Source organism: Musa acuminata, chromosome BXJ2-7 (assembly GCF_036884655.1).
Source record: "Musa acuminata AAA Group cultivar baxijiao chromosome BXJ2-7, Cavendish_Baxijiao_AAA, whole genome shotgun sequence".
Taxonomy (NCBI): domain Eukaryota; kingdom Viridiplantae; phylum Streptophyta; class Magnoliopsida; order Zingiberales; family Musaceae; genus Musa; species Musa acuminata.
Window position 1 is genome coordinate 32,370,086 of NC_088344.1, and position 26,760 is coordinate 32,396,845.

General features: G+C 39.7%; 4 protein-coding genes across 7 annotated transcripts; 2 read left to right on the forward strand and 2 right to left on the reverse strand.

Annotated features, from left to right (window-relative positions):
• Window positions 1-7,217: 7,217 nt before the first annotated feature.
• LOC135616215 (snakin-2-like) lies at window positions 7,218-7,972 on the reverse strand. The gene is made up of 3 exons (XM_065115407.1): window positions 7,827-7,972; window positions 7,635-7,743; window positions 7,218-7,560 (listed from the first exon to the last, which is right to left on the reverse strand). Exons 1-3 carry the CDS (start codon window positions 7,881-7,883, stop codon window positions 7,376-7,378), a joined length of 351 nt encoding a protein of 116 aa, XP_064971479.1. The 5' UTR covers window positions 7,884-7,972; the 3' UTR covers window positions 7,218-7,375.
• A 5,311-nt stretch (window positions 7,973-13,283) lies between these two features.
• LOC103992347 (tRNA (guanine-N(7)-)-methyltransferase) lies at window positions 13,284-14,903 on the reverse strand. 4 transcript variants are annotated; one of them, XM_009412001.3, is made up of 3 exons: window positions 14,645-14,903; window positions 13,969-14,359; window positions 13,284-13,880 (listed from the first exon to the last, which is right to left on the reverse strand). In XM_009412001.3, the coding sequence occupies exons 2-3, from the start codon at window positions 14,284-14,286 to the stop codon at window positions 13,419-13,421; spliced, it is 780 nt and encodes a 259-aa protein (XP_009410276.2). In that variant the 5' UTR covers window positions 14,287-14,359; window positions 14,645-14,903; the 3' UTR covers window positions 13,284-13,418. The 4 variants fall into 4 exon arrangements, with proteins under 4 accessions (XP_009410276.2, XP_009410278.1, XP_009410279.1 ...); XM_009412003.3 differs by having other exon boundaries at window positions 13,969-14,485; window positions 14,645-14,763; XM_009412004.3 differs by having other exon boundaries at window positions 14,584-14,713.
• A 1,224-nt stretch (window positions 14,904-16,127) lies between these two features.
• LOC135617617 (cyclin-D2-1-like) lies at window positions 16,128-19,354 on the forward strand. The gene is made up of 6 exons (XM_065118025.1): window positions 16,128-16,564; window positions 16,690-16,776; window positions 17,408-17,503; window positions 17,573-17,774; window positions 17,857-17,987; window positions 18,086-19,354. The coding sequence occupies exons 1-6, from the start codon at window positions 16,313-16,315 to the stop codon at window positions 18,263-18,265; spliced, it is 948 nt and encodes a 315-aa protein (XP_064974097.1). The 5' UTR covers window positions 16,128-16,312; the 3' UTR covers window positions 18,266-19,354.
• Window positions 19,355-24,604: 5,250 nt separating this feature from the next.
• LOC135616295 (xyloglucan O-acetyltransferase 3-like) lies at window positions 24,605-26,704 on the forward strand. The gene is made up of 3 exons (XM_065115494.1): window positions 24,605-25,409; window positions 25,496-25,779; window positions 25,852-26,704. Exons 1-3 carry the CDS (start codon window positions 24,983-24,985, stop codon window positions 26,620-26,622), a joined length of 1,482 nt encoding a protein of 493 aa, XP_064971566.1. The 5' UTR covers window positions 24,605-24,982; the 3' UTR covers window positions 26,623-26,704.
• The last annotated feature ends 56 nt before the right edge of the window (window positions 26,705-26,760 follow it).

Consider the following 26,760-nt stretch of genomic DNA (forward strand, 5'->3'; position numbering starts at 1 on the left):
CGAAGACATGAGGTTGTCGTCTATTTATGTTTCTTTATCCCCCTCATGTCATCAACACAATTATTTTATATTATTTTTATACACCATCTGAAATTCTATACTTGAAATTTCTTAAAACTCAGCTCATAATTGATTGCATCCTTAAAAATTTGTATCTTTTCTAAGTAGTAATTATTTTTTCAATCTTTTCAAATAACTTTACATGTTCATCTTAAAATTCCTAATTCAATCTCATAATTTTTTAATATTATTTTTTAAATTATTGAACATGGGAATTTATAAGCCGTTCAGTATACTATTATTATAATTTTTGAAGCTCTTCTTTATCTTAATCATTTTATTTTTATTATATTAATAACATCTTTATTATTTTTATTTTATAAAGATGATCATGAAAAAATATAAATTGTTTAATAGAGTCCTAATTGAATTGGGAGAAGAGATTCGATGAAGAATCATGTAAAAAATCTAATGTATATTCAATAAAAACTCATTGATGCCTAGGTTAGTAATAGAGTCCCGATTGAATTAGATTTGCTTTTGTGCTCGTCACAAATTGATGTGTCGGAGAGAACAGTGATTCGATAATAATCATATAAAAGAAATAGTAGAAATCCAATGTCTTTCCTTATTCGTCGAGGATATATATAAAGACTTTTTATGATAGAGTGATTGTTGAGGCGCAAGCCGAGGTTAATGGAGGAAACAATTATATGAATCATCCAACTATCATTTAAGTTGTGCAATCATACGTCGAATCATCGGGTGTTATAATTATAAAGTAATAATTTACCTTAACACGAGGGATCATAAATTATCATCCTATCAAGATGTTTTTGTCAGCAACGATGGAATTTCCCTAACATGTTTATCGGGTGAGTATGATATGCTATCATAAATGATAGTTGTTAAAAAAAAGAAGATAATACTTAGATAACAAGAACTAGAATTAGAATAATAATTAAAAAAAGATCAATCATCCATAAATAACAAGAACTAGAATACTTGATAGACCTTACTCATCATAAAAAGATACTAACTCAGTGGCTCAATTGATGGTTTTAATGGTCACAACCCTCTTAAAACATGGTACCAGTCCTGTGGACTCAATCATACCAGTGTAGTGTGGCTATCAGCAATCCACATAATTGTAATTGCTGGCTAAATGAAACATGCAATTCTCTATTCTATGTACAAATGATATGTACAAAACGAGAGCTGTGTGATTTTGGAGACAATAATGGCTTTATGTAATGATCTTGATGAGATTTTGCACATAAAGTAACCAATGATCTTTATGAACATCTGAAGAAATGGAGTGGCTGACAAATGATTGAAGCATGTCCTGCATCTCTCTGTCAACATATCCTGAGAATGATTATACCTACCCCCAAGAAAACTAGATAATTATTATTAGCAGTCAATTTAGATGTGTGCTCTTTCAGCAGCAATCTAACATCAATAGAAGTGCACTATTTGTTGTTCATGGTCTTCTTTATTGAAACTGTTGTGGATAAACATATAGCCCAGCCAAAAGTTTCAAGAGGTGAGGAGCTGCCTGCAACTCAGGTATTCCAGAATGCAATGTGGAGTTTGAGTATAAACTTCTATTTCCAATGATGCCTGACATATATGCCAACCTCAATAATTTCATCAGCAAAGTTTCTTAGAATTGAGTCTTATCTCAGAACTCACCTCTTTCTATTTCTTGTTGTCATAACCTTCTGCAGATCAGGCTGGCAAAGAGCTGATTAAGAATAGATAGATAGACCTTCTCTGACCTTGGGGCATTCAACCAGTTGGCTTCTCCAAGAACAACCAGTCAATGATGTCCTGTGGAAGGTCCTATCAAAGACCAGTTGTGTGACAACTTGGAAGTTTCACTTGGAAATCTAAGTCACTGTTGAGTTCTATATCTTTGTCTGCTCTGATGAACTGTGTTTTAATTACATCCTTTGCACCCAAAAACCTTATCTCTTGTCCTGTCTTTGCTCTTAAATATCAATCACTTCATTGAGACTACCAAAAAAGCATTTCAAATTTCAAAGGGGGGTGTCCACAAGATCTGCTAGCCTTTCATCATTGCAGGAACATCACTTGCTTTCTGGGTTCCCAACAAAATGCATTAGTTTTGTGAGTGATCTCTAACACCTGCCCTGCATTCATTCTTTTGTTCCATCAACTGATTTATGTGAAGGATATTCCATTTCCTGTGCCATTTGTTTGGATGAATCGCACGCTGCACATCTTGGTCTTGTAATCCTAATTGCTTGAAGCCTTCTTCTTGTTCTTCTTATAAATGATTTGATGAGACAAAATACAAATAATGCCTTGAATGTGTCAGCAGGGAATGTTTCCATGCTGCAAATGATAAAAAGTGCACATTTTCTTTCCTTCCCACATGACTGTTAAACCCAATCAAGGCAGAGAAGAAAACTTTGGACTCTGTCAATGGTTTTCATTGCAGTAACTCTTGACTGCCCACTTGGAAATGGTTGCAACATGCAAGCATCATAGCTTTTGTACATGGCAGGAATCTGATGAAACATGTTGTGCAGAATATGCTTGGCAATAATATCAGCTGAACTGATCATATGATATGCCTCAATACAGTAAACCAGTTTGCTCACCTGATCCATTCTTAGAGATTTGCCAACTTTGTCCATGGGGATGATTGTGGCCATGTATACAGCACTCCATTTTTAATGTTACATTGTTAATAAATGGAAATCTCTCAAGAAAAACAAATAGAACCATTTTTCTTTCTGATGTTTTGTTCTTGTCATGTTAGATGGCTCCTACTGATAAGCTTTCTTGTCAAAATCTCATTTATGGAAGCTAAAAACTTTGATCCCTCACTAGTTTATGCCATGAAGTAATGATTTAGGTACAATAGACTGTGGGGTCAGACAGATAAAGGTGAATCACTTAGTTAGTTCATTATGAACTTTGAAACATCTGGTGACTATAATTGTATCCACCACAAACAAAAAGTTGCTACAGAGCTGTAGCTTTACAGATAGAACATGTACTTGATTTATTCTTCTCAGTTAAGCTTTCCTGAGCCTTCCAATGCAGAAGAAAGCATGTCAATAATTCACCACTGAAATTGGCACAACACTCCAATCTAGAAGAAAGTATGGCAACAGTTTCTTACATCAGCCCATACAAGAATGCTTTTTATTTGTTGTGTGAGAGCATCCAAAGACATAATTTCTTATTATTTGTTGTGTGAAAGCATCCAAGTAGTTTGTGTTGAGATGAGTGAAAGCATTTTCTTGCCCATATTAGGCCTTAGGGTGTCAGTGCCAAGTAGCAAGCTTCTGTGATTCTATTGGGTCAGCCAAAGTTCCCAATGGCATGGAGAAGATGACCAGCCACCCAAGGAAAGATACATGTCTCATGGAGGAGGAAAAGGTTAGCTTCACATTCCTATCCAGAATAACCTCCTTTTCTGTGACCATGATCAAAAGGTGCAACTTGTCTAACTTTTTACCACTGCTTACCTACTTCATCCTCTCTTCTCCATCCTTTTACTGACTTGTTTGATCAAAGGACTCAAAAGAGGAAAAGGCTTCATAGTTTTCTTTTAATTATTATCAGAAAAGCTTCATAGTTATCATTACAGGATGTCCAAGTCAAGTGGGAACACATGAGGGGTATACTTTTTTGTGCCTCTGGTGAAGCCAGAGGTAAAGGACAAGCTAGCTGTCTGTCCTGACCACAGAGAGAGAGAGAGAGAGAGAGAGAGAGAAAGAGATGATGACAATTATAATGTGCCTTAGTCTAGATGAAAACATTGAAGTTGGATTAACTTTAAAGCAATCAAGGTTGCTTTAGCATAAAGATAATATAATCTACCAAACCAGATGAACAATCCTCTCTTGTTTCTCTTGTAACCCAAAAGAAGAAGAAGAAGAGGAAGACAAATTATGATTAGTGTACCAGTAATTGTTCCAGAACAAATGGAGATGCAGCACATTTCCAAAAGAAGCATTATTTTAGTTTCAGAATCCTACCAAGATCACATATGCAATGTGTTCATTGCCAATAGAACAATTCAAAAGAGAAGACTTTGATTTGTGGAGGAGAAGAAGCTCCAAGTTTGTCTTATTCTGCACTATATGATAGTGCCTGTTGCTTTCTCTTGATCTTTAATTTGCTTCTAGCATTGTCTTCTTAATGTATTATTGGAGTGATAATTAGAAAGCTTTCCAGTGTTGCCTCAATAATTAAAGATAGCATGACCAGATTAACTAAAATTTTCAAGGCACTTTTCTTTTGTGTTTGTGATGATCAAATACTGTTTACAGTTTGTGATTGTGATATACTATCTATAGTTCTTCAACCAAGATTAGCCAGTATTATTTGCAGATTATGTTTCACTCTTGATAGGAAAGATAAATATAATGATCTGAGATGGAGTTTCTCAAGATCATCCAAGAATTATGGACAAGGTATGGCTTCATTTTTCACTGGATATGCTAAAATCTCTTTCTGCTAATTGTCTTTGATGATGTCTCTTACCAACCTCTCCAAACCATCATATTTATTGAGATGAAATAGACAGCAAAAGATCTACCTGATGCCTATGGTTTCTACCAACTGCAGCCTGCTTTGGATTCTCTGCCAAATTGTGTAGGTTGACTGGAAATAGTTCCTGCACTGCTGTTCTTGGTGTGGGCCTTTTCAGAGTGCTCAGGAGCTTAATGAATGCAGGATTGGAGTAGTAATCATAACAAATGCAAACAGAAGCAGGTATTTGGCATAAGGTTTCAGGATTGAGACACAAACATTGGCCAAGTTCCAAGAAAAAAAAACAACAAGATCTGAAATGCATATTGCTGACTCTTATCAATTCTCTTTCTTCTGATTACAGATTTTTCCTCCAAACATAGAGTACAGTTGATCTTCTCCAAAATTTACAGTTTCTGAAAGCTTTTACAAAGAGTTATATCTGATCTCTTGATTTTGCTTACATAATTTTCTCCTCCAGTATCATTTTCAGAATCATAGTCATGATAATAAAAAGCAAGCTAAATAGATTTGGTTATCCTCTTTAGGAAACACAGAGCTTTCATGAACTCTGAATCCAACTTTGGAGGCAAGCAGAAGAGTTAATTATTCATGAAGCAAGTGTAGTTGGAGTCAATCTCAAGTTCAACAAAGAAACATAAACAATAATTTTACAGTGCTTTTGAGCACATCTTTATGTCTCTGAAGTTCTTGAATGCCCTGCTGCAGTTCACAGTGAAATGCCACCATAAAACCCAATCATCATTTCAATCAACCAGAGAGCCATAAGTGATGAGCTGATGGTTGATCTTAATTAAAAAAGAAAGAAAGAAAGAAAGAAAGAAATTTGAATGAATGTAATCCGAGAGTAACGATAAGCCGAGACTATTTTTAGTCTCGTATCTTGAAAGAAAGAAAGAAAAAAAAGAAAGAATTTCTTTTAATGATAAAAAAAATATCATATTTCATATCTCATATCATATTTTAATCTATTTCTATCGGAGACTATATCGAAGGTACATCCGACAACTCTAACGATTAAGTCAATTTTAATTTATTATGAAAAAAAAATTATAAAATTAATTTAAATGAAATTATATATCATCTTATATAATGTTTGTTATATGATTATCATCGTCGATTTGTTGACATAACATATTCAATGGATGTGTTATCATCTCCATATTGACTTATCTCAATATGTTTGAGTTTTGATTGATCGAAAATAATAATATTATCAAATTTTTAAGAGAAGACAAAATATTTTTTGTAGACGAGTCAAATTTCTTTCTGTCTGTTGGTCACAAGAGTTGGGTAAACCAAAACCTGTCGAATCCTTTTACATTCCAAGAAAGAACACAAAACTGAATCAACGCATGAATTACTCCACGCTTTGGGTAGAGTTCTTTGATGGAAGGATGGGAGTAAACATCACAAAAGCTGTGAGGTGACTGATGAAGATCCACATGATTCATGCACCTCCATGACATGAATCTTGGTGGGTTCCACGAGAGAATCCAGATGTAACATGATCTAGCTGGAGCATTGTGTTCATGTACCTCCCCCCACCCCCTCCCCCTTTTGATCTGCTCTTTCATGCTGCCCTGAACTCTGGCAAAGCTCTGTGGTGATTCATGGAGTCTGGAGGTGTGCCAGCTATTTTGGGTCTCCCCAGCTGGTCTGATGATTATTAATGGAGGCCCCAGCACTGCATCTCTCTCTCTCTCTCAGTACTTACTGCTTGCAGTAAATGGAATCCAGGCTTCTTGTTGCATTGCTGGTTCTAATAGACAAGATAACATCATTGGAACACTGGCACTCTCTCTCTCTCTCTCTCATTACTTACTGCTTGCAGTAAATAGAATCCAGGCTTCTTGTTGCATTGCTGGTTCTAATAGACAAGATAACATCATTGGAACACTGGCACTCTCTCTCTCTCTCTCTCTCATTACTTACTGCTTGCAGTAAATAGAATCCAGGCTTCTTGTTGCATTGCTGGTTCTAATAGACAAGATAACATCATTGGAACACTGGCACTCTCTCTCTCTCTCTCTCTCCGGGGTTTTACTGGTGCATGCAGTGAATGGAGTTCAGGCTCATTGTTGTGTTGGCTTGTTGCTCCACTCTAGACAGGATAATGTTGATAACAGTAAAGTCACTGCTCTTTTGTTGGAGTAAATTGAACTATAAGATCTCTCGATGCATGAGTGTGCTGAGATGCGAGTTAAATGTGCAAAATGCCAGCTAGAAAGAACTCTGATCATTGATCTGCTGTACAATGAGTCCTACCAGGTGGGAAATAATTTGATGGGATCCAATAATTTTAATGTTTCATCAATCGTAACATTTGATCTTAATCAAATCCTGTGTTGGCCTGGAAATGTCTCCATACTTCGAATAGAACGAGAGACGACTCTTATGGTGGGTTTTAGAGGTAGAAGACGACCTTAACGCAGGCGAATCCAGTAGGTTCGCACGCAAATCCTTGTACCGATAATAGAGCCACCACCAGTTCTTAGTTCTTAATCCATTAGAGGACGACGACACGTTTCGAGGTCTGCGATTGAACTTTGACCAGCTGTGTCGCATGCACCTGATGACAATGGAGTTCTTTGACTGACCTCAAAGAAGTGTTCGATGGAATGCAGCAGCCCAGAGGAAGACGACGAACGAGCACGAAGATCATGTATGCACAGACACAGTAGAGCATGAACACAACACGATTTATTCTCCTCCAGGCCAACGAAAACATGAGACGAACACTCGTGTCTCGATCAAAACAGAGCCAAAAGAACAGAGTGATCTTCTAGCTTCTTGGTCGCGGAAAGAAAGGCGGAGCTGCAGCAGACGGTGCCGGCGTTCAGGGGCACTTGGTCCGGTTCCCGTGCGTCTTCCAGTCGGTATAGCACTTGCCGCACAGCTCCGTGTGGCCATAGGTCCCCGGCGGCACGCACTTGCAGAAGCTGCAGCAGGTGATGCAGGCTCGAGAGCACACGTTCTGCCGCGAGTGCAGCTTGCACCGCTCCTTGCAAGCGTCGCCGCACTCTGCACCACCAGCAAAGCACGTCGATGACGCTTGCCAATGACCTACGCAGAACCAAACGACAAGAGCTCCTCACCTTTGGTGTCCTTGATGATGCGAGGTGCGGGAGGAGCCGGAACAGGAGCGACCACAGGAGCCTTGGCATAGCCCGCCTCCATGAACGCGTCCTTTGCGTCGGACGAGACCTGCAACATCGAACACGTGTTCATCAGACGCGCTACGCGCGGTTCCCTTCGTCCGAAGAGTAGAACTCAGATGGCTGGCTTACTCTGGTGGTGATGACGAGTAGAGATGCAAAGACAAACATGGCCAGCTTAAGAGCCATGGTGTAGCAGTACCGTGCCGGTTAGGTGGTGAGCAAGATGAGAAGAGCTGCCGCTGCTTATATAGGGGTAAGGGAACGGTGGAAGCGAAGCGGAGGGAGGAGTCCAGGGGAGCATGGACTGGCGTCCATTGCCGTCAAAGCACAGGCTGGCACACGAGGACATGTGGGCATGGGGAGTTGCCCCTCTCAGCTCATCAGAGCAGCAGCTGCTGCTGTCGCTGTCTGCCTGCGTTCCCCTCAAGAAGTAAATGGGGGTGATGAGACTTGGATTTGGCCTCGGGTGGCGTGGGATTGGTGCCATGGGGAGCACATGATGCTTGTCCTTGTAGCGGACAGAAGCTTGCGAGGTTGGGTGAGAGGTGGGCTGTGGGAGTGGTTGTAGTCTGATGGTGCAGTCTCGGACTGCAGTACTTACTTCCTGAGATGTAGAAGACATACTACATCAGCTGAAATGTATGTATAACATAGATACTGTTGTGTATGTTTGTCCGTATTCTTGTAGATGGAAACTAAGATCTCTTTTGTTGGGACTCATAGCCTCCATGTCAGTGATGCTCCGGTAAAACGAATGCTAAGCTCACAATACTACACTGCAGAAGAGTAGGGAGAGGAGAAGAGATCAAAATACTAATGGTGGTGGTGATTATATATTTAACCCCTTGGATTGAATGCTTCAAATCTTATTCCTTTAGTCTTGTATTACCTACTAAAACTCTTATGATTGGATTAAGGAGTTTCTTTAGTTTGGAAATTAAGTTTTTTTTTTAATATCGAATTTTGATGATGAAATCAATTGATGAGTTTGTGATCTAATATGTGTTTTGAGTGATGCAGGACTAGCATCGATCAAGGAGAGACAAATTGATTAAAGCAGAAGGAATAAGACGTTGAGTCGGAGTGAATATGTCAGAAAATTTAGACGTCGGGCCGGATGATCGATTGACATGTCAATAGAAAGCTTTGTGTCGTGAATTCGAGCATCGGGTCGAAGGATCAGACATTGCGCCAAGAAAATCGGAAGTTGCGGGAGTCAACATACCAATTAAGCAATACGTCGAAGGAGAGGACGATGCGCCAAAGGATCGGACGAAGCGTCGGAAGAACCAATGACATGCTAGATAATATATGATTCGTGCTTTGTAAAAATTTGTATAAATCGAGTTAGTTTAGGTCTAATTGAGTCAGTATTTGGGTGAAACAATGTCAACTCAATTAGGGGCAAATTGAGCCTGAATCAAGGTTGAAATGAGCTTGCTGTTTGGCTTGTTCAGTATCATGTAGCAGGGTCTAGCGGTGGTATTGTCCAGATTAGGCGATGGTACCATTAGACTGAGCGATGGTACCACCGAGTATTAGTGTTGTAGGCGGTGGTATCGCCTAGCACAAGCGGTGATACCGTCAAGACCCGAGAAACCCGGGATGAGATTTTTTTTGCTCTATTTTTTAAGACATTTGAGGTCTATAAATACCCTAGCTATTCCTGCTTGGTAGCATGAATTTGAGCAAAAAATGAGAAAAAATATTATGAAAAAAATTATAAATCTCTATTAGTATAGACTCACATCTTCCTAGTATTTAGAAAATCTTCTAAAGAAAGAAGTGAGGTCTAAGTGTAAAAGAGAGATGTGTAAAGATTTTCTCCTGAACATGTGAAAAGGAAAAAGAATTGTAAGGGTAGTTAATCTTTGCCTGTTGAAAGAAGATCGGTAATAAAAGCCAATGGCCTCGAGTGAAGAGGAATCAAGAATAAATATAGGTCACAACGACTAAACCACTATAAAATTGGTGTGCCTCCCTTTCTCTATTTGTTTATTTATTTTACAACTGCTTTACTTGTTCATTACTGCTCTTACAAATTTTTTAAATTTAAATATCTTTTGGATATCAGTTTTTATTAAATTAGATTTTTTAAACCGATGTGATTTTATGTAAGCAATTTTGATCCTAATATTTTTGTTATGATATAACAAATAATATTAGTCTTGATCGGAATTAAATCTGACTCACCGATCTATCGATTTCAAATCATCAGCCGTAGGTAGTTTGATTTTGGCTTTTGATTTTGAAAAATCAAAAATAGTAATTTGTATTTTAAATTAACTAAATATTATAAAAAATAAAAATAAAATTACATATGGAACTTTATGAGACACGGGTCAAATTGTGAAGTTTAAATTTAGGTAACTTGGGTTGGAATCTTAATAGAAGTATTTAGTTTGATTAAAAAATTTATAATTTTTTATCTTTATATTTATTATATATATTAATTAAAATTAATAAAAAAAATAATTATTTTTATTCAGTTCTAGATTTAAAAAAAAATCGAGTATGTCTAAATCGAAATCAGAATTGACAATTTAGATTCAGTTCTAGATTTAAACATAAAACCTTGTAAATTTAGAAAAAATAAGATGTTATCATCTTTGCACTCTGTCTCCCGTAAGTCGCTCTCATATGCATAGACTAATTATAGATTATTATATATAATTAGTTATTATTAATTTAATTATATTTAATAGTTTAATTTTTATATTTTAAAATATTATATTATATTTATAAAAATAAAAATATTTAATATTATTTTTATTTACGATTCTATTAACAAAAATATCGTATACACTCGGTGATAAATCGAACTGAGACAAAATCAACACATGCTCAATAATAAATTTTACTATATTTTTCTCAATAAAACCGATATCGTGAAAAGAAGTAAAATTAAATATTTTATTTAAAAAAAATAAATATCTCAATATAATTAAAAAAAAATAAGGATCGAAATATTAAACATAATTAATCATAGATAATTAACCCTTCACGTGTCCCATCAAACTGCTGTGAGGTGGACGGCAGCACGATCGAGAGAGACCAGCAAGTCGAACAGTCGCGATTCGGCGTTCGGCACACGAAGCCTGTGTGACACGAGGCCGTCCCTCCTCCGGCCTTCTTCCGACGAGGTTTACCTCCACGAACGCAGTGCACGCGCGGACAGCGGAAACAGCCTCGGGAACCAGAAGGTTCCACCCTCGTCGTCGTCTTCAACGATCGTCTCACCGTTTGGGATATGATATGGTTTTGTTTGGTTCTCCTTCTTGATCTCGGTACAACTCCAGTGGTTCCTCGGGAAGGAGTTCTCTTTGTTGGAATCAAGAATGAAGTCAATGTTGGGGTTTGGGATTGGCCTTTTGGTTTGAGTCCAATTGAGAAAGGATTACTGCATCCTTAGGTGCTGCTAAGATTGTTGAACAGTTGTTCAACCAAATTAATGTTCGAGTCCAAGCCTAACTTAGTATCTGATATTATAATTATCCCAATGAAATAATTATCCTCAACAAGTTCTAAAAAAAGAATCCAGAATCAAAACCCTGCCACTGTTTGCCATCTCTCAACTCTGAGAACCATTAATTTCTTAGGCAAGTCCTTGATGAACATATGTGATGTCCTTAGTTATATTAGTAGGGATTAATTATAGATTATTTTCTGTGATTAATTATCTTTAATATTTTGATTCTTATGTTTTTAAAAAATTATATTATGATTCTTATATTTACAAAAGTGAAACATTAAGATCCCTATATAAGATTAAAAATCAAGAAAGATTTTATTGAAAAAATTAATTAAATGTTTTATATAGAGATCTTTATGTAATCTTTAAAATTATAAGGCCGAGAATACTAAAAGTAACTAATTATAAAGGTAAAATTAAGCCCTAATAATTCCTACTATTTGGGAGTTTTTATTAGGAGGATGTCACAATCTGTGAAATATTTTGGTGGTGGAAACTTGTGTAATCATGTGTTGCAAATACATCATTGCTGGTGGTGCACTCCAATACTTCAGAAGCCACTAGCAGAGGTGGATTGCCTACACAATCCTTCACTCATTGCTTGTATAGCTTTCAGGCAAGCATTTCCATAGTGGCCTTATGCAATCATTGTATCTACATTAACAGGGTCCATCCAAATCCTTTACTTGATGGGGTTTCATCATGTTACCTGAATGCACTCAGTGATTGACTCATCTAACTTTCAAGCATTTGTTGTTCGACTATTTGCTACCTTGGTAACTTCATCAGACAGACACAGATTGCAAAGTCAAAATGCCCAAGGTAAGAGAAGTGATTTAATGTTTATACTCACTTTTACAGATAAATGGTGTCATAGTGATGATGGCTTGAGTTGATGACAATGTAAAAAACCACTGAATACTGCATGACAATGTCAACCTGGAAGATGATGGCTCTTTTTGCAGAGTTTCAGATGTAACACTTTTGAAGTAGTATGATCTTGAAGACAATGGATAGCTTACTTTCAGTTTTCTTAAATCCATTGTGCTGCCTACTTTTTCTTTTATGAAAGAAGACATTAGTAATGTTGGAAGCATAGGGTAAGTTTTAATGCAAGCCTATCCTGAAACCCCCACATAGTTAGGAGTCTCACATCTTACTCTAAATTTAGCACATAACAATGTGAGATAAAAAGAGTTTGCAAACTACAGAAAAACAAAAAAGAATGTTAATTTCCTTTGCTAACACTTGCAGTTTAAATCACAGTCTGCCATTCATCTCAGATATCAGAAACTTGTAAACATAAACATCAGCTGTTAATATATCTTATTGTTGTCCCACCAGAAAAAGAACAAAAAGAGAACTGATGCTGAGTTCCACAAAATCATTGTATGCACTATCGGGAACATGACAGAAAAAGATGAATTAGTGAATGCGCATGCAACAAGATGCAGATAAGTAGTGTACATGTGGTCCAACAATGTAAATACTAATTCTCTTCAGATTCTGCAAATTTCTTCATGCATGCTTTTCATCAGTGAACTCAGAGATCAACACACTTCATCATCCATGACATAACATAATAAAACTTCTAAAAGTTGAAAGCAGATATAATTGTCATTCAGCACTACATCAGTGCTTTGTCTCAGTCTAGTTTGTTTCGACACTATAAGATGCTCGGCGCATATACATGTACCGAATTTATATAACAAAAAAGCAGCGTAAGTTGGCAACACTAACACAAACTCGATGGCCATATCCAATTTTTTCGTGCAATGTAGTATGCATTTTATCTCATGTTTCAACAATGAGTTCTCCATGGAAGTGCTGTTACAACTACAAAATGCATTGACCGGCACATCCTTGAACATCACAATAGTTGCATTCACCTGTTGTGTCTTCACATAGATGCTCGATAGCTTGAAGATAACACCACAACAATACAACAGGCACACCCATCTTTGACAACTCAAACTGCGATTGCATAGAAATGCCTACCACATTACACAGCTTACTCAACAGAAATATCCAGTAATTGCCGTCTAATTCAGTTAGAAAATTTGTACTAAGCAGATCAAGGTTTGAAGTTAAACTAAAATAAATAAAACCAGGGATAAATAAACTCAAATAAATAACACCATAATGCGTATCCGAACTAGGTGCCGACATACCGTTAAGATGTCTCAAATTGATCTGTTGCAAAGATATAAACTCATTTCAGACTGAACTAATAACTAAACAGAAGTAAACTATTCCTCCTCAAGCTTAATGCGCCGGTATACAGCTCGAAATGTTTGACCGCCATTCCTGGCAACCTTCTGACCTTCTTCAGTCGCAGAAGACAACAACTTAACAACAGGATCGAGTACGAGTTCTTCCTCAGGAACAGCTCCAAATAGAGGATGATCCTCCAAGCAAGATCTCATCCAATCACCAAGTTCCTCCACATCCGTGATTGTGTATATGATACCCCCGACTTCAAGTGCATAAGCATACTCATCGAGCAGTTGAGGGCTGATCACTCTTCGTCGGTGGTTCTTCTCTTTAAAGTGGGGATCAGGAAAAAGAAAGAACATCTTCGATAGCTGCCCCTTCTCGAAGTAGTTAGGTAAGTATTTCATCGAATTGGTTCGAACCACAGAGATGTTCTCATAATGCCCTGGGTTCGAGGCTCTTAATGCCAAGATTCGCTCTTTCACGTACTCAGTTACCTGCACAGAATTTCCAAACCTTTTTGATTTGTTCTATATCGTAGTTCTCGAATTAAGTTTGCGTATACAAAGGAGTAACATTTCTTACCTTATCTCTGAGCTCCATCCCTAGCATTAGAGTATCTGGAAACAGAGGCGAGAGGCCAACGAGCAATCCACCAAACCCACAGCCAATATCAGCAAACCTGACTTTGCGGGGAGGTGCATCCCCGTCGCTACGACCCCCACTCCCGGGAGGGAAAAAGTAAGGGTAGTGATGGGAGCAATCAAAATCCGCAGGACTTATGGGGATTGGAAAGTGCGAGTCGCTGAGAGGATTGCTGTGTGCCCGTGCTCGATAGAACCGCTTTCTGGGAAGGCGGCCCGATCGGCTTTTTGCTTGTGCAGTGTCAGCATTACTCGACATTGCCACAGTGGATCTAGGACGATTTTGCGATGCAGTTGTCAAAGCAAAGCTCAGACTGTGGTTCCCAGGGTGCCTATCAACATTTCAACAAACACGTCACAGGCATCGACTCTTCTATCTAATGAGCAACTCATCAATGTCACGTCGAAGCCACAAGATGCTAGATTGAATTCGTAGCCACATCAACCATCATCGTCAACTGTATGAATCGCACAAAAGATATACCACAAGACCATGGAACGAAGATACCACAGAAGATTTTTACAACCAAAGAGAAATCAAGATCAGAAACAAAACCTGCAAACTCAAAGACAAATGTATTCGTGAATCATCAGAAGAAAACACTCTCTTGGAATACCTCTGGCGACTCTGCCTCGATCGGGAACGGAGAGGAAGGAAACCCTAACACGGGAGGGGGGGGGGAGGGGCTTCGACGCCGAGCTGGAGCGGTTTGGTTCGTATCGAATACTATAAAAAAAGGCCAAATCGCGGCCGAACCGAGCCGGTTCAGCATTGGACCGGTCACTTGGGTTCCGCAAACACGAGCGTTGCTTCCATTGGCATCCTCTCGCGGAGTCTGCCGTTTGTTCCTTTTCAGATGAAGCTTTGGGAGAGCTTCTTTTACTTTTACTGCAAGCTGACAACAAAACAGAGGCCTTTCTTCTTCCCCATGCCCAACTCCCGAGCCTCTCCCATCCAGGCACAAGCTCCTAACGCTCAAGCCAGTTTGACCGGCGGTCAACACGGCATCCCAAGCGCCATCTCATTTGAGCTGCTGGTGGAGTCTCCCCACTGGCCACCACGGGGCTGTGGTGAATGGCTACAGCGGAAAGTTACCACCTAACTCTGCAACTTAAAAGCTTCAGAAGGGGAGGGTGGCGACGGAGTAAAGAGACCTCACATGGTTGAGAGGAGAGCCACCAAAGTCCTCCTGCGCATGTCTTCCTTCCCGCTGGCCACTTCATTTGTTCTACTGCCATTACTGATGCTAATTGGAAGGTGCCAGAGGATCGCATTGATTGCAAACCACTCAATAAATCTTTCTGTTCTTTTTGACGATCTACTCACCTCAAACTTAGAAACAAAAGTGCTGTAGCAATGGGATTGATAGACATCAAGTTATGATTGCAAACTAGTTTTGTACACAGCTATAGTTGTGTTTGGTTTTGCATCACCACAAATTTAATATTTGCAGTCCTAAATGCCAATGTAGTTGTTTCCAGGAAGAACATAACTGGTTCAAATACCATATACTAAGCAAATAGATACCTGAAATGATATATATAAGAAATGGAAGGGGAAATATGATATTCTTTAAGCTCTGAGGGGATAGATATGTAAAACCACTGAAAGAATCAAATCCATGTTAGGATTTCAAACCTCTTCTGACAACATTGAATACCTACTACAAATAAAATTAAGCTCCAATGTGAGGAACTCAAAAAGTCCACAAGAAGCCAAAGGCATGGAGTTCAATCTATGATGTCAGGCCCATGTAAGAAGTTCACCATTAGCCAACTTTACTCCCTTCCTATCAATAATACACTGTATATTAATATTATATATATTTACATTGTACTTCTCATTACTGAGAAAAATACATGAACTGAAGCATTTTTAAATCATTGATTTAAGTTCAACATATTTGTAAATCAGTATCATATTAAATTGAATCATGATATTAGAGTTGACAAATTATTGTATAGAGAAATATGATATCAAGTGTAAAGCTAAAAGGCAAATACACTGCTAATACTTCTACTACTGCTCACTCTTCTCCCTTCCCCACCCCATCTTACCATATTATATAGCAACAAACAAACCTCATGGACACCACTCCATTCCTTCTCTCCTCCCCAACTCCCATTCTCACCTCTCTCTCCACCACCACACTCTCTTCCTCCCTTCCTCATCTCCTTTTCCACCTCTCACTCTATCCCTGTCTCTGTGTGTGTCTCCGCCAGTAGCTCTATGTCTCTCTCGGTGGGTTGGTGCTGCGCGGTGATGGGAAGGCAATGAAGAGGCCATGCCGCTCACGCTGTCAGACCACGGCTCGTGCTGGGACCTCCTGTGCGGCGAGGACGTCAGCGAGCTGGCCGATGACTCGCCGGGCGGCGTCGGGGAGCCGGCCGAGTTCCCCGACGACTCGGACGAGTCCATCGCCGGGTTCATAGAGGAGGAGGCCGATTCCTCGCCCCAGTTCGACTACCCGGACCGGTTCCAGTCCAAGTTGCTCGACCCGGCCGCGCGCCAAGAAGCCGTCACCTGGATCCTCAAGGTGAGTTCCCCCCCCCCGCCGGCGCACGTTACGCCGCGATCTGCTACCGTGAGCCGGATCCCCTCACCGTCCCCCCCTCGACGGACGTCAACTGTCTTGACCGTCTTCTCGTTTTCCGTTTTCAGGTGCACGAGTGCTATTGTTTTCGCCCGCTGACGGCGTGTCTTGCCGTGAACTACTTGGATCGCTTCCTCTCTCGTCACTGTTTACCGGTGAGTTTAATCCTAACGTTACCGACTCGCATACAATGGTCCTGCCCTTAGCATAATTTACATTAAAGTATCATTTAAAGGAAGGAATTTGTTCTTGATATACCTTCAATAGTCATTCAATAAACCAAAAATATATGTGCTATTGCAAGAGAAACCTACTATTTCAATTTTGATTAAAATAATTAGATGAAAAAAAAGGACTGGATTCAATGCATGAGATTCCTACCAATATAGTGCATTTGTGGTGAATCAAAGTACAAAAATCTTACATGTCATTTCTATATTCTCCTATGTCGTAAATGAGCAATCTTATCATTTATACTGGAAAATAATGAGATTGCGATTATTTAAGATATGGAAAGACCATTTTTTGCATGAAATATATTGATAAGGAAAGTATGGAGTACTTGAGATGTATATATAAAAATAAGGATGATGGAGAATACTATTAGTCTTCTCCTCAATAAAAGTTGCACATTCACATGTAAATCTTTTGTTGTTTATTTGAGGATGACAACAGTACTAGTCATAGAACAGTAAGGTATTTCAATAGTAGCAGAAAACTGTTCTATCATTTGTTTTGCTTAGAGGCATGGGTAAATCTCAAACATGCTGGGTCTACTACTTGCAGCAAAATGAATGGGCATTGCAGCTTCTGTCAGTGGCATGCCTCTCCCTAGCTGCAAAGATGGAGGAGACACTGCTGCCATCCCTATTAGATTTGCAGGTGAAAGAACTTGAACCACAATATATTGTCATAAGAAGCATCCGCTAAGCTTAATCGGAATGTGCTTAGGTTGAGGGTGCAAAGATCATTTTCGAACCTCGCACGGTCCTCAGAATGGAGCTCGTCGTGCTCAATGCATTGAATTGGAGGCTTCGATCCGTGACGCCTTTCACTTTCATCGATTTCTTTGTTCACAAGATCGACCCTGTAGGAAAATATGCGCAAACTTTGGTTTCATTGGCCACTGAAATTACATTAGCGACAACGAAAGGTCATGTAGTTTTGGTTGTTATTGCAACATGTAAATTAAGGAAATGCATTCTTGATTCGAGCTGATACGTTTGGATTTACAGATGTAAGGTTCCTGAGTCACTGCCCATCGTCACTTGCTGCAGCTGCCATAATCTGTGCCACTGATGAGATTAAGGATCTAGCTTTTGTTGATCCTAGAATTGCAGCCTCATGGTGCATTGGATTGACAGAGGTAAGGAAGAAACTTAATTGTCTTGTAGGATCTGCAACATGACAGAGTCTAGCTCAGAAAATTGCATTGCATTGCACTGCATGTTGTGCATTTTGCAGGAAGGGATTGCAGGTTGCTATCGATCAATGAAGCAAGTTATCGTCAATAGAACGAGGAAAGTGAGCACCTCGATGGACTTGGAGCCAAGTGTGTCATCATCTTATTCTTCTCCACCTAGCAAAAGAAGGAAGCTGAACAACAATTGCTTATGGGTGGACAATGACCAGGAGAGCTCATAGGAAACCTAATAAGTTCCTTTTTCTTTCTCTCTTCCTTTATTTGTTTTCTTCTCTGATTGTGGGTTTAGAGTCTCTCCGGTGAGTAGGCAATATCTTTTTGGGATATGCAGATTCCTCATTATTTTTCAGAGGAGTTGGGGAATAGGATGCTGGTTTATGACTGTGTCTGACCAGGACATAGGCTGGGAGTCTCATTGATTTCTTTTGTTCTTTTCTTCTTGAAGTTCTTTAATTTGTGGGGCTTTGCTATCATAGCAAAGTGTTGCAGATTCTCAAGGGAGGGGAATCTGCCATTGTTTTTGGGTGTGATGATAAGTGTGTGAAGGACATGGTCTTTGCTTGTGGAGGGTGTGGGGGCTCTTACAATCACAGGCAGCACTTATTGCTGAATGAATGAAGCATATCATCAGAGTGGGTCTTTTTACAGCCATGGTAGAAAGGAGATGTCACTCAACTTTGCTGGTAAACTGGTAGCTGAGCAACCTTCATTCACCAAATGGCAGTTTGGTTGGCCAGTCAATCCTCCTCCTCACCCTCACCAGCATTTATTGTATTTCCTCTCTCTCTCTCTCTCTCTCTCTCTATATATATATATATATATATTTATATATATTGGTGAAACTTTGTGTGGTTGTGAGGTTGATGCATGTCAACCTGGAGAGGATGTATGTTCATCCTCCTTCAGGCTGTGCTGTGCAGCCTGTGGTCATGGCTGCTAATTCTCTACATCAATAAAAATAATGATACATCTATTTTATTGGCACAGATACATGATTCTGATTTCTTTTGCTGCTGGATATCACACAGTTGCTTTTTAGACAGTGAGATGACTTGTTGTAGAAAAGTGCAGATCTCCACTGAAGGAAGGCTTACATGGGAGACAGCTCTCATCCAACTCCAAATGTCTTATGAGACAAGAAGGAATCCAAACAATGCACATTCAAATGTGCTCATTATCCAAGAGTCAACAGTTGCAGTATGAGCAGTGCCCACTCTTTTTGGCCACCATGGTGACATGACATGACTGAATAATTTGCTGCACTAGTCATGCTGGGTCAAGTGACAGCAACCTCTCAATCCATCCATGCAAACATGGATTCCTGTTGTCCTCATTGTTTGAACGCAAACTGAGTTTAATGATCTGAGACAGTATTTAGCACGGCATCGGGCAGTAGATTCTGCGCTCGCGCACGCGCACACACAAGCGCCGCTCACGTGCCAAACAAACGGACATTTCCACGAGCACTTTAATGGCAGAGACACAGCAGCTTTAGTCTCTTTTGTGCTGTTACCTGCTTTGGCCTTGACCGAAGTGACTCGTCTTCCGTGAGTAGGATACATCACAGTAAAGAGAGAGAGAGAGAGAGAGAGAGAGAGAGAGAGAGAGGTGGGGGGAGAGTAATGGAATGATGGAACGGACGTGGACATGGCACCAGATCGGGTTGGAACACATCCGGCCAACGCAGCTCAATGAGTGAGAGGTACGGAGCAACAGCAACTCATCTTGTTTCCCGCCCTGCTGCTTCTGCTGCTGCTAACGAACTCATGACCATGGCCAAAAGGAGATCACAAGCTTCTTCTCTTAACATCCTCTCTGGATCAAGCAATATCAGACTCCTGTTCTTCGTATGCAGAGAGAAGGAAGAAAGAAGCTTGGTGATGTTGCTTCTGCTCATGGAAGACTACTGTGCATGTCTCAACCAACTGCAGAAATCATAGAACAGCAGCAGTTAATCCTTGAAATGCTAAAATAAACCGAAAAGTTTCGCTCAATCCAGCATAAAAAATGCACAAAACAAAAATTAATTCTGTCTCTTGAAGATTTCTTCTGAAATCAGATTCATGTGCAGAGGCACACTTGTCATCTACTTTTATATTAACTCTTAGCTAAACTTCATTCCTCTCAATCCAGACTTCATTGATACAACACTCAGACACATGAGCTGAACTTTTAAGAGTATTAGTGTCATCTTATTCTTAACATTCTCTTAACTTCATGGAGCAAGAAAGTTTGATGTCTTGCCAATCAAATGCCATAAGCAACAACCAATTACAGACAAGGAAATAACACATTCAAGATCAAAGCTTAAGCTTTCAACTTCCTCTCTCATCTTCAAATATTCTACATTAACTGCTGAACTAGCATTTTCAGAGAAATTTTGTTAAGTAACAAATAAGTATAAGCTGCAATTAAGTTGCTAAAGTCGATGATAAAACCGATATCGAAAAATAAATATATTTTATTTTTCAATGAGAAAAACTGTAAATTACTTAAATAAGTCTGATACAAATAATCATTCCAACAAGAATGGTTCATGTCGGATGTGGCAAGGTTTGCCTGCCGATCCGCATCCGTATTTCCTTCACGATAAACATGTTTGAAAGTATACGATGCGAAAGAATGATTGAAACAGACACAAAATGTTTGAAAAAGAAATGTTTTTTGATTTCAGGGTGTTGTATATGCATTTGCAATGATGTGAGCTGTTCAATGGTGATCTTCTCATGTTGTCAAAGGAAATAAAAAGGAAGTTTCTGTGGTACTAAGTGCTGCATGCATGTGCTGCAGTCTTAAACTTGCACACATACACACACATAGAACTGTGCCAACAGAAAGAAGCATCCAATATAAGTGCTTTTCTATTCTCCTCTTTATCTGGCTCAAGTGCAGAAGCAGAGGCTGCTTTCTTATCATCCACTATTCCCAGCACTCACTCTCCTTTTCCTCTCCAAGTGAGGAATCCTATGAATAAGCCCAAAAGCCTATTACTCTTTACCTCCCACACAAAGGAAAAAAGAGTGCTGGGAGCTAAGTCTTATGTCTTTACCACATTTTCTTTCTTAAAAGGATGCTTAGCAAAGGTGGCCATGGGCTGATAAAGAGAGAGTTCCAGCTTTTGGCCCTGGCTCTTTTGGTTTCAAGAGCTATGTAGCTCATGGTGTCCCTGTAGGACACTGGATGCATGATGATGGAGTCAAAAGTTAGCATCATCACAGAATATTTGGGCATGCTGGTGTTCTTTTTAGCATATTGGAAGCAGGACCACTTGCATGCCTGGGAGAGGCTTGGTGTCTCTGCCTTGGGGCACTGTTCACCATATAGGAATGTGCCCCATCATTCACTGACCACCCAATCTTCCTTCCCCTACTAACAAACTCAAAAGAGCCTGTCCAATATCCATCTCCTATATCAGGAAGAAGCTGGTTGTCTTAAATGGAAAACAAATTCTGACTAACTAAAGTATTTCTTTTCTTTTCTTTTTTTTTTTTGCAAGAGAAGAAGGATCTAATGGCACATTGATCCATTTTTGTTAACATCTAAAAAATTGGCACACATCTACATGTACTATGAATGCTTATGGGGACCGAAATGAGCTGTAAAGACATCTTGTTATCCAGAAATCTTTGCTCTAAAATTCTTCTACCTACTTGTCCATTAAATGGATTGAGCTAAAGGTCCTCTGTTCAATCATCAGAAGCCACCATCTAGTTGTGAAACCCATGATCTCCCCTTTTATTCTGCTTTTCCTCCTTTGGGTTCCTGCCATCATGATATGCAAATGCAAAAGAGACTTTGATGGCTGTGGGGAAGAGAAAGGCCAGTAAAAGTGGTCATGATACCTATAACCCCATGGTTGGAGAGGAAAAGCACCTCAAACCAATTCCTCTGGAATTGAGAGTTCCATCAGAGGATGAACCTTTAGGCTATCTTTTTATTAGCTAAAGAATATATTCTAGAACTAAATATTAATTGGTCCATGAGCAACTTTGTTGACAAGGAGAGAACTAACTCATAGTAACATAACACACATAACTGTATGTTAAAAGTCAACAACTAGCTGAAACAGAGATTGGAATTCATAACAATGCACTTTGTCAATGACAGAGAACATGATATAACTATTTCATCAAGAAACACATAATTTGGCCTAAACTTGGGCTGATATTTTGCCAAATCTAAGAACAAAACCCACATGGCAGATTTAGCAGGCATAAATAGAGATTTAATGCATTTACACCAACAAATATCCAATCAAATATTGCCTTCAATTCAGAGACTTGTTATGGTTCAGCTAGATCAATAATTTAAACTGAACTCCATATGATAACATAGTATGTTAACACAGCCTATTACTGGTTTCTTTGAACACAATAAATATAACAGCATGCAAGAACCAAACATAATGATATCTTATTGACTGGTATACATGCTAATTACCAGAATTATATAGTACTGTACCACTCAAATAACAAAGAGGGAAGTATTTCTCTGATTCTTATGTGTCATGAGAGTTTAGTTCGATAGAGTTTACTGGAGAAATAAAAAAGAAAAGTCAGATATCTGACAGGTCTAAACTAAGTTAGATCTGCCGTACAGCTTGTAAGCGCGGAAAAATATTTTCCATAGAAAAATATTTTCTTCCTGCCTGTTTAAAGTATGTTTCTAATATCTTTTATACACTGAGGAACAAGAATTCTGCTTCTACTCGGGTATCGGGTTTCTAATATCTGGTACTAGAAAATATCAATCAAACTATTTCCAATGCCCCAAAATTCCATTTCATGTATGTATCAAATATTTTCACCATTGCAAGTGAAACTGAGACTTGTATCAGAATACCTTAATCCACAAAAGACTTTTTATTTATACTTTTCTTTGTTTTAGCAAACTCATAACAGCTAAAGAAAAAAGTTCTAATTTTAAGCACATCACCCAAAAGGAAGAGAACAGGAATATGAATTGTAGGGCATGCAACAAATACCGATAGAAGAGGAATTACTTTTCTAATTCACTCATAAAGTCAATCTTGTATATGAATGAAACATCTTAGTCTGTAAAACTGGATTTTTCTCTGATACTAAAAGATTATGAGAAATTCTGAATAATTGGCAAGAATTTATTAAGATAAGCGATAAGGAGGAGATTTCCTCACATTGGCATTGATCTTGAATGACTGAAAGTTGTCTTATAGATGATCCCTCATATCTTATAGTATTTTGTCATAGCACAGGTACACCCAAGAATAATTTCCTGAAGCCTGCAACATATGACTGCACATTGATTACATCATTACACCTAAAAAGGAGGAAAACAGTTGTAGATGTCCAGAACCAAAATCTGTGCTTGTTGCAGCTACCAACACACCAATCTTGTTCAACATTATGAAGTGAACCAGATAAACCCCCGCATAGAGAATCCTGCAATGAACTTAGAGCACAAAAGCTCTTAGGATTGCATAATGGAGAACAGAAGGCACCAGCAGCATATTTTCACAAACAAAAACACAACTTAATTAGCTGAGAAACCAGATTAACTGGAGCATCAAGAAGCATTACTAGTGGTTTATGTGCCTCAACACATACAAGGAAAATGAATCTGATGCAAGAGTGGATGCAAAAACAGCCCCAAATTTTCCTAGATTGGCACAAGCGAAAATTATCAGTCCACTCAACTTGGTTAATTGAGCCATATGAAGGTGTAAATGAATTTTCATTTTGTCTAATTCTTTGTGTAACTTGTCTCATAATCAAATTGGTGCCTATGATTCATGAACACAGACAAAAAAACAAAGAAATACCAAGATGTGGTAGACCATACAGATCAGTAATTTTGTTTTAGTCCAACCTATTGTTATGAAGTGCACACCCCATGGACCTCCTCTCACAAACTATCAAACAGAGAGTCTGACTCCAGGAAGGAATCACTACTCTGGAAGAGGAAGGAACCCATGACTCCTTGTTGCTGTGGGATGGGTTCGGTGACCCTATTTCCAAACAGTAGGGATGGGTTCGGTGACCCTATTTCCAAACAGTAACAGGCTAATTAGCCTGCTTATTTGTTTGACAACCCTTCTGTTTTGTTCTTTTTATATTCTTTTGACAGAGTTATATTTGAGCACTATTAGCCTACATAAGCATAAAGTTATACACTTAAGGTATAAGATGTGTCCTCTATTCAATATAATGGACTAGCTTCTCATCATCTTTCTTCTTCTCTTTCTCTCTTCCTCACAGTTACATCTAATTTATAGTGTAGAGTGCTGAGAGTGATCTGAATTGTGAGGAAGAAATACTCTCAGCACCTCTTGGAGATCAAAGTAGAGTTTTAACCAAGTAACATTCATCTACAGAAGCTCAAACACAAATGATCACATACCGTTCAGGTTATAGCAGACCTTCCTCAGTCACATCTTGGTAGAATTTGCCGAGAATGAAAAGATCACCCACCATAAAGCAAATATAGTCATTGTTTCTTTATTCTTTGTGTAGTGTATATATACATATATACATTTGTCTTAGAGTTGGTAGTGATTCTCTTTTGAGACAAAGATAAGCTTACTTTAGAGGAAGAAATGAGCATTAAGAGACTTTTAGTTGGTACACCTGACTGATGTTTTTTGTAATAGCAGATTGGAGCTCTGTGATCAATGCCATGTCCATATCAACAGTGTTCAACTTCAACAATGGTGGCTCTTGCCAGTTTTATGAATGAAAGCAGCAAGTTCGAAGCTTGAAAGGCACATCAACCAACCACCACCCTAGTTTTTGCTTCTCTTATTCACCAGAAAGAGTCACTCCCCAAATTTGCATAGCTTTTAGGTCCATTTAGATTCCAAATGAAGCCTGCTCCCAACCAGCACACCAACCTTGAGATTTAAACTGGCATCAGGTATGTTTTCCACTAACAGCTGAGCTAACAATGCAAGATTAAAGGTGATGAAACCACTCAAAATGAGAGAGGTTGTGCCAGCCAACCCTTCTTATACCCTCACATTGCTTGGCTCTCATGCCATGTTCAACAAGATGGTTCCTGCTCTCTCTCCCTCCATACCAAAGCTCCACTACAGCTTGGAGTGGAATGTGATCCAGAAGAAGGTTGGCCCTCTGCTGTGGCTGCTGGTCATCTCCACCATCTTTATCCTCTTCATCATGCACTCCTCTTATACTCTCAGCATCAGTGCCAAAGGTGGCCTCAGCCAAAGCCCTCTCATGTCTGCTGCTAACAGCAGCGTGATACAACTGGTGCAGAGCCCCCCTGATTCAGAGCTCCTTTCTCCGAACCTCTCCGCACCACAGCCTGCTACTGCTGCTACCATTAGCAGGGTGACACCAGTTGTGGAAGGTCTCCATCCGAATACCAGTGGTAACTGCAGTGCACTACATTTCTCTCACTGCTCAGCCACTGATGTGTGATGAAACCTGAATCTTTTCCTTTCTTTGGTGCCGAAGGAATTGAAGAGCTCTGTGATATGACAAAGGGCAAGTGGGTGACAGAGCCACGAGCATCGATCTATACCAACGTGACATGCCCGACGCTGCCTGACATGAAGAACTGTGGGAAGTATGGGAAGGATCAGAGCTATTTGTATTGGAGATGGCAACCCGATAGTTGTGACGTACCGAGGTTTGATCCTGTGACATTCCTGAATCTAGTTAGAGGGAAGAAGATGGCCTTCATTGGTGACTCGCTAGCTCGCAATCAAATGGAATCCCTGCTGTGTCTCTTGTCTCAGGTAATTCATCTATTAGCTTTATAGGTAGAGAAGCAGAACAAGATAAGAACAGTTCATGCAAACCTGTTGCAGGCAGAGACTTCCAGGCAAGTCTTCAGGGATTCAGGCGACAAGTACGTGACATGGTACTTCCCCTCGCATGAGTTCACCCTCATGGCCATGTGTACGGAGTACTTTGTGGAAGCAAGGCCAAGAATCATAAACGGAACAGCTTCATCCTCATTTGAGCTTCACCTCGACAGGGTGACCATGAACTGGACGGAGAAACTTCCCGGCGTCGACTACGCCATCCTCTCCGGCGGCAACTGGTTCTTTCGAGGACTCCACTTGTACCGAGAAGGAGAGATCGTCGGGTGCGTCAACTGCTGGGGCCAAAACCTGACCGATTTCGGCGTCGCAGCTGCCATCAGAAGCGTCCTCAGAACAGCCCTCCAGTTCATAGCCACATGCAAGGAGTGCGAGGGGCTCGTCACCTTCTTGCGGACCTTCACGCCATCACACTTCGAGAATGGCTCCTGGTTCAGCGGAGGACAATGCAACAGGACTCAACCATTGGATGAGATCCAGATTAGTCTGAGCGACATCACCTGGGAGATAAGGAAGGTTCAGCTGGAGGAGATCGAAAGAGCGAGACGGCAAGAGGGGGAAGTGAACATCAAGTTCGAGGTGTTGGATGTCACCAAAGCGATGATGCTGAGGGCAGACGCACACCCCGGGAAGCACTGGACGACGAAGACGAAGGGGGGTGTTAACGACTGCTTGCATTGGTGCTTGCCCGGCCCTGTTGATCTGTGGAGCGATCTATTGCTCGCGACTCTCAAGAAGAATTCTCTATCTCATTAGTTGCATACTTGTATGTATCGTCTTCGCATGAGCATTTTATCATATGACTCATGTGCACTTTTCATAGTGTTAGTGCAGTCTTGAAGGCATGGAAATCTCACCGTCCGTAGCAATGGACACGAATCTTAAAAGCGCCAC

Coding starts and splice junctions, on each gene's coding strand:
- LOC135616215 (XM_065115407.1), bottom strand. CDS start 7,883: ATGGCTCTTAAGCTGGCCATGTTTGTCTTTGCATCTCTACTCGTCATC. Junction 7,744..7,826: donor TACTCGTCATCACCACCAGA/GTAAGCCAGCCA, acceptor TCGATGTTGCAG/GTCTCGTCCGACGCAAAGGA. Junction 7,561..7,634: donor CATCATCAAGGACACCAAAG/GTGAGGAGCTCT, acceptor CTGGTGGTGCAG/AGTGCGGCGACGCTTGCAAG.
- LOC135616295 (XM_065115494.1), top strand. CDS start 24,983: ATGAAACCACTCAAAATGAGAGAGGTTGTGCCAGCCAACCCTTCTTAT. Junction 25,410..25,495: donor TCTCCATCCGAATACCAGTG/GTAACTGCAGTG, acceptor TTGGTGCCGAAG/GAATTGAAGAGCTCTGTGAT. Junction 25,780..25,851: donor TGCTGTGTCTCTTGTCTCAG/GTAATTCATCTA, acceptor AACCTGTTGCAG/GCAGAGACTTCCAGGCAAGT.
- LOC103992347 (XM_009412001.3), bottom strand. CDS start 14,286: ATGTCGAGTAATGCTGACACTGCACAAGCAAAAAGCCGATCGGGCCGC. Junction 13,881..13,968: donor GGATGGAGCTCAGAGATAAG/GTAAGAAATGTT, acceptor AATTCTGTGCAG/GTAACTGAGTACGTGAAAGA.
- LOC135617617 (XM_065118025.1), top strand. CDS start 16,313: ATGCCGCTCACGCTGTCAGACCACGGCTCGTGCTGGGACCTCCTGTGC. Junction 17,504..17,572: donor CATCCCTATTAGATTTGCAG/GTGAAAGAACTT, acceptor GAATGTGCTTAG/GTTGAGGGTGCAAAGATCAT. Junction 17,988..18,085: donor GGTGCATTGGATTGACAGAG/GTAAGGAAGAAA, acceptor TGCATTTTGCAG/GAAGGGATTGCAGGTTGCTA.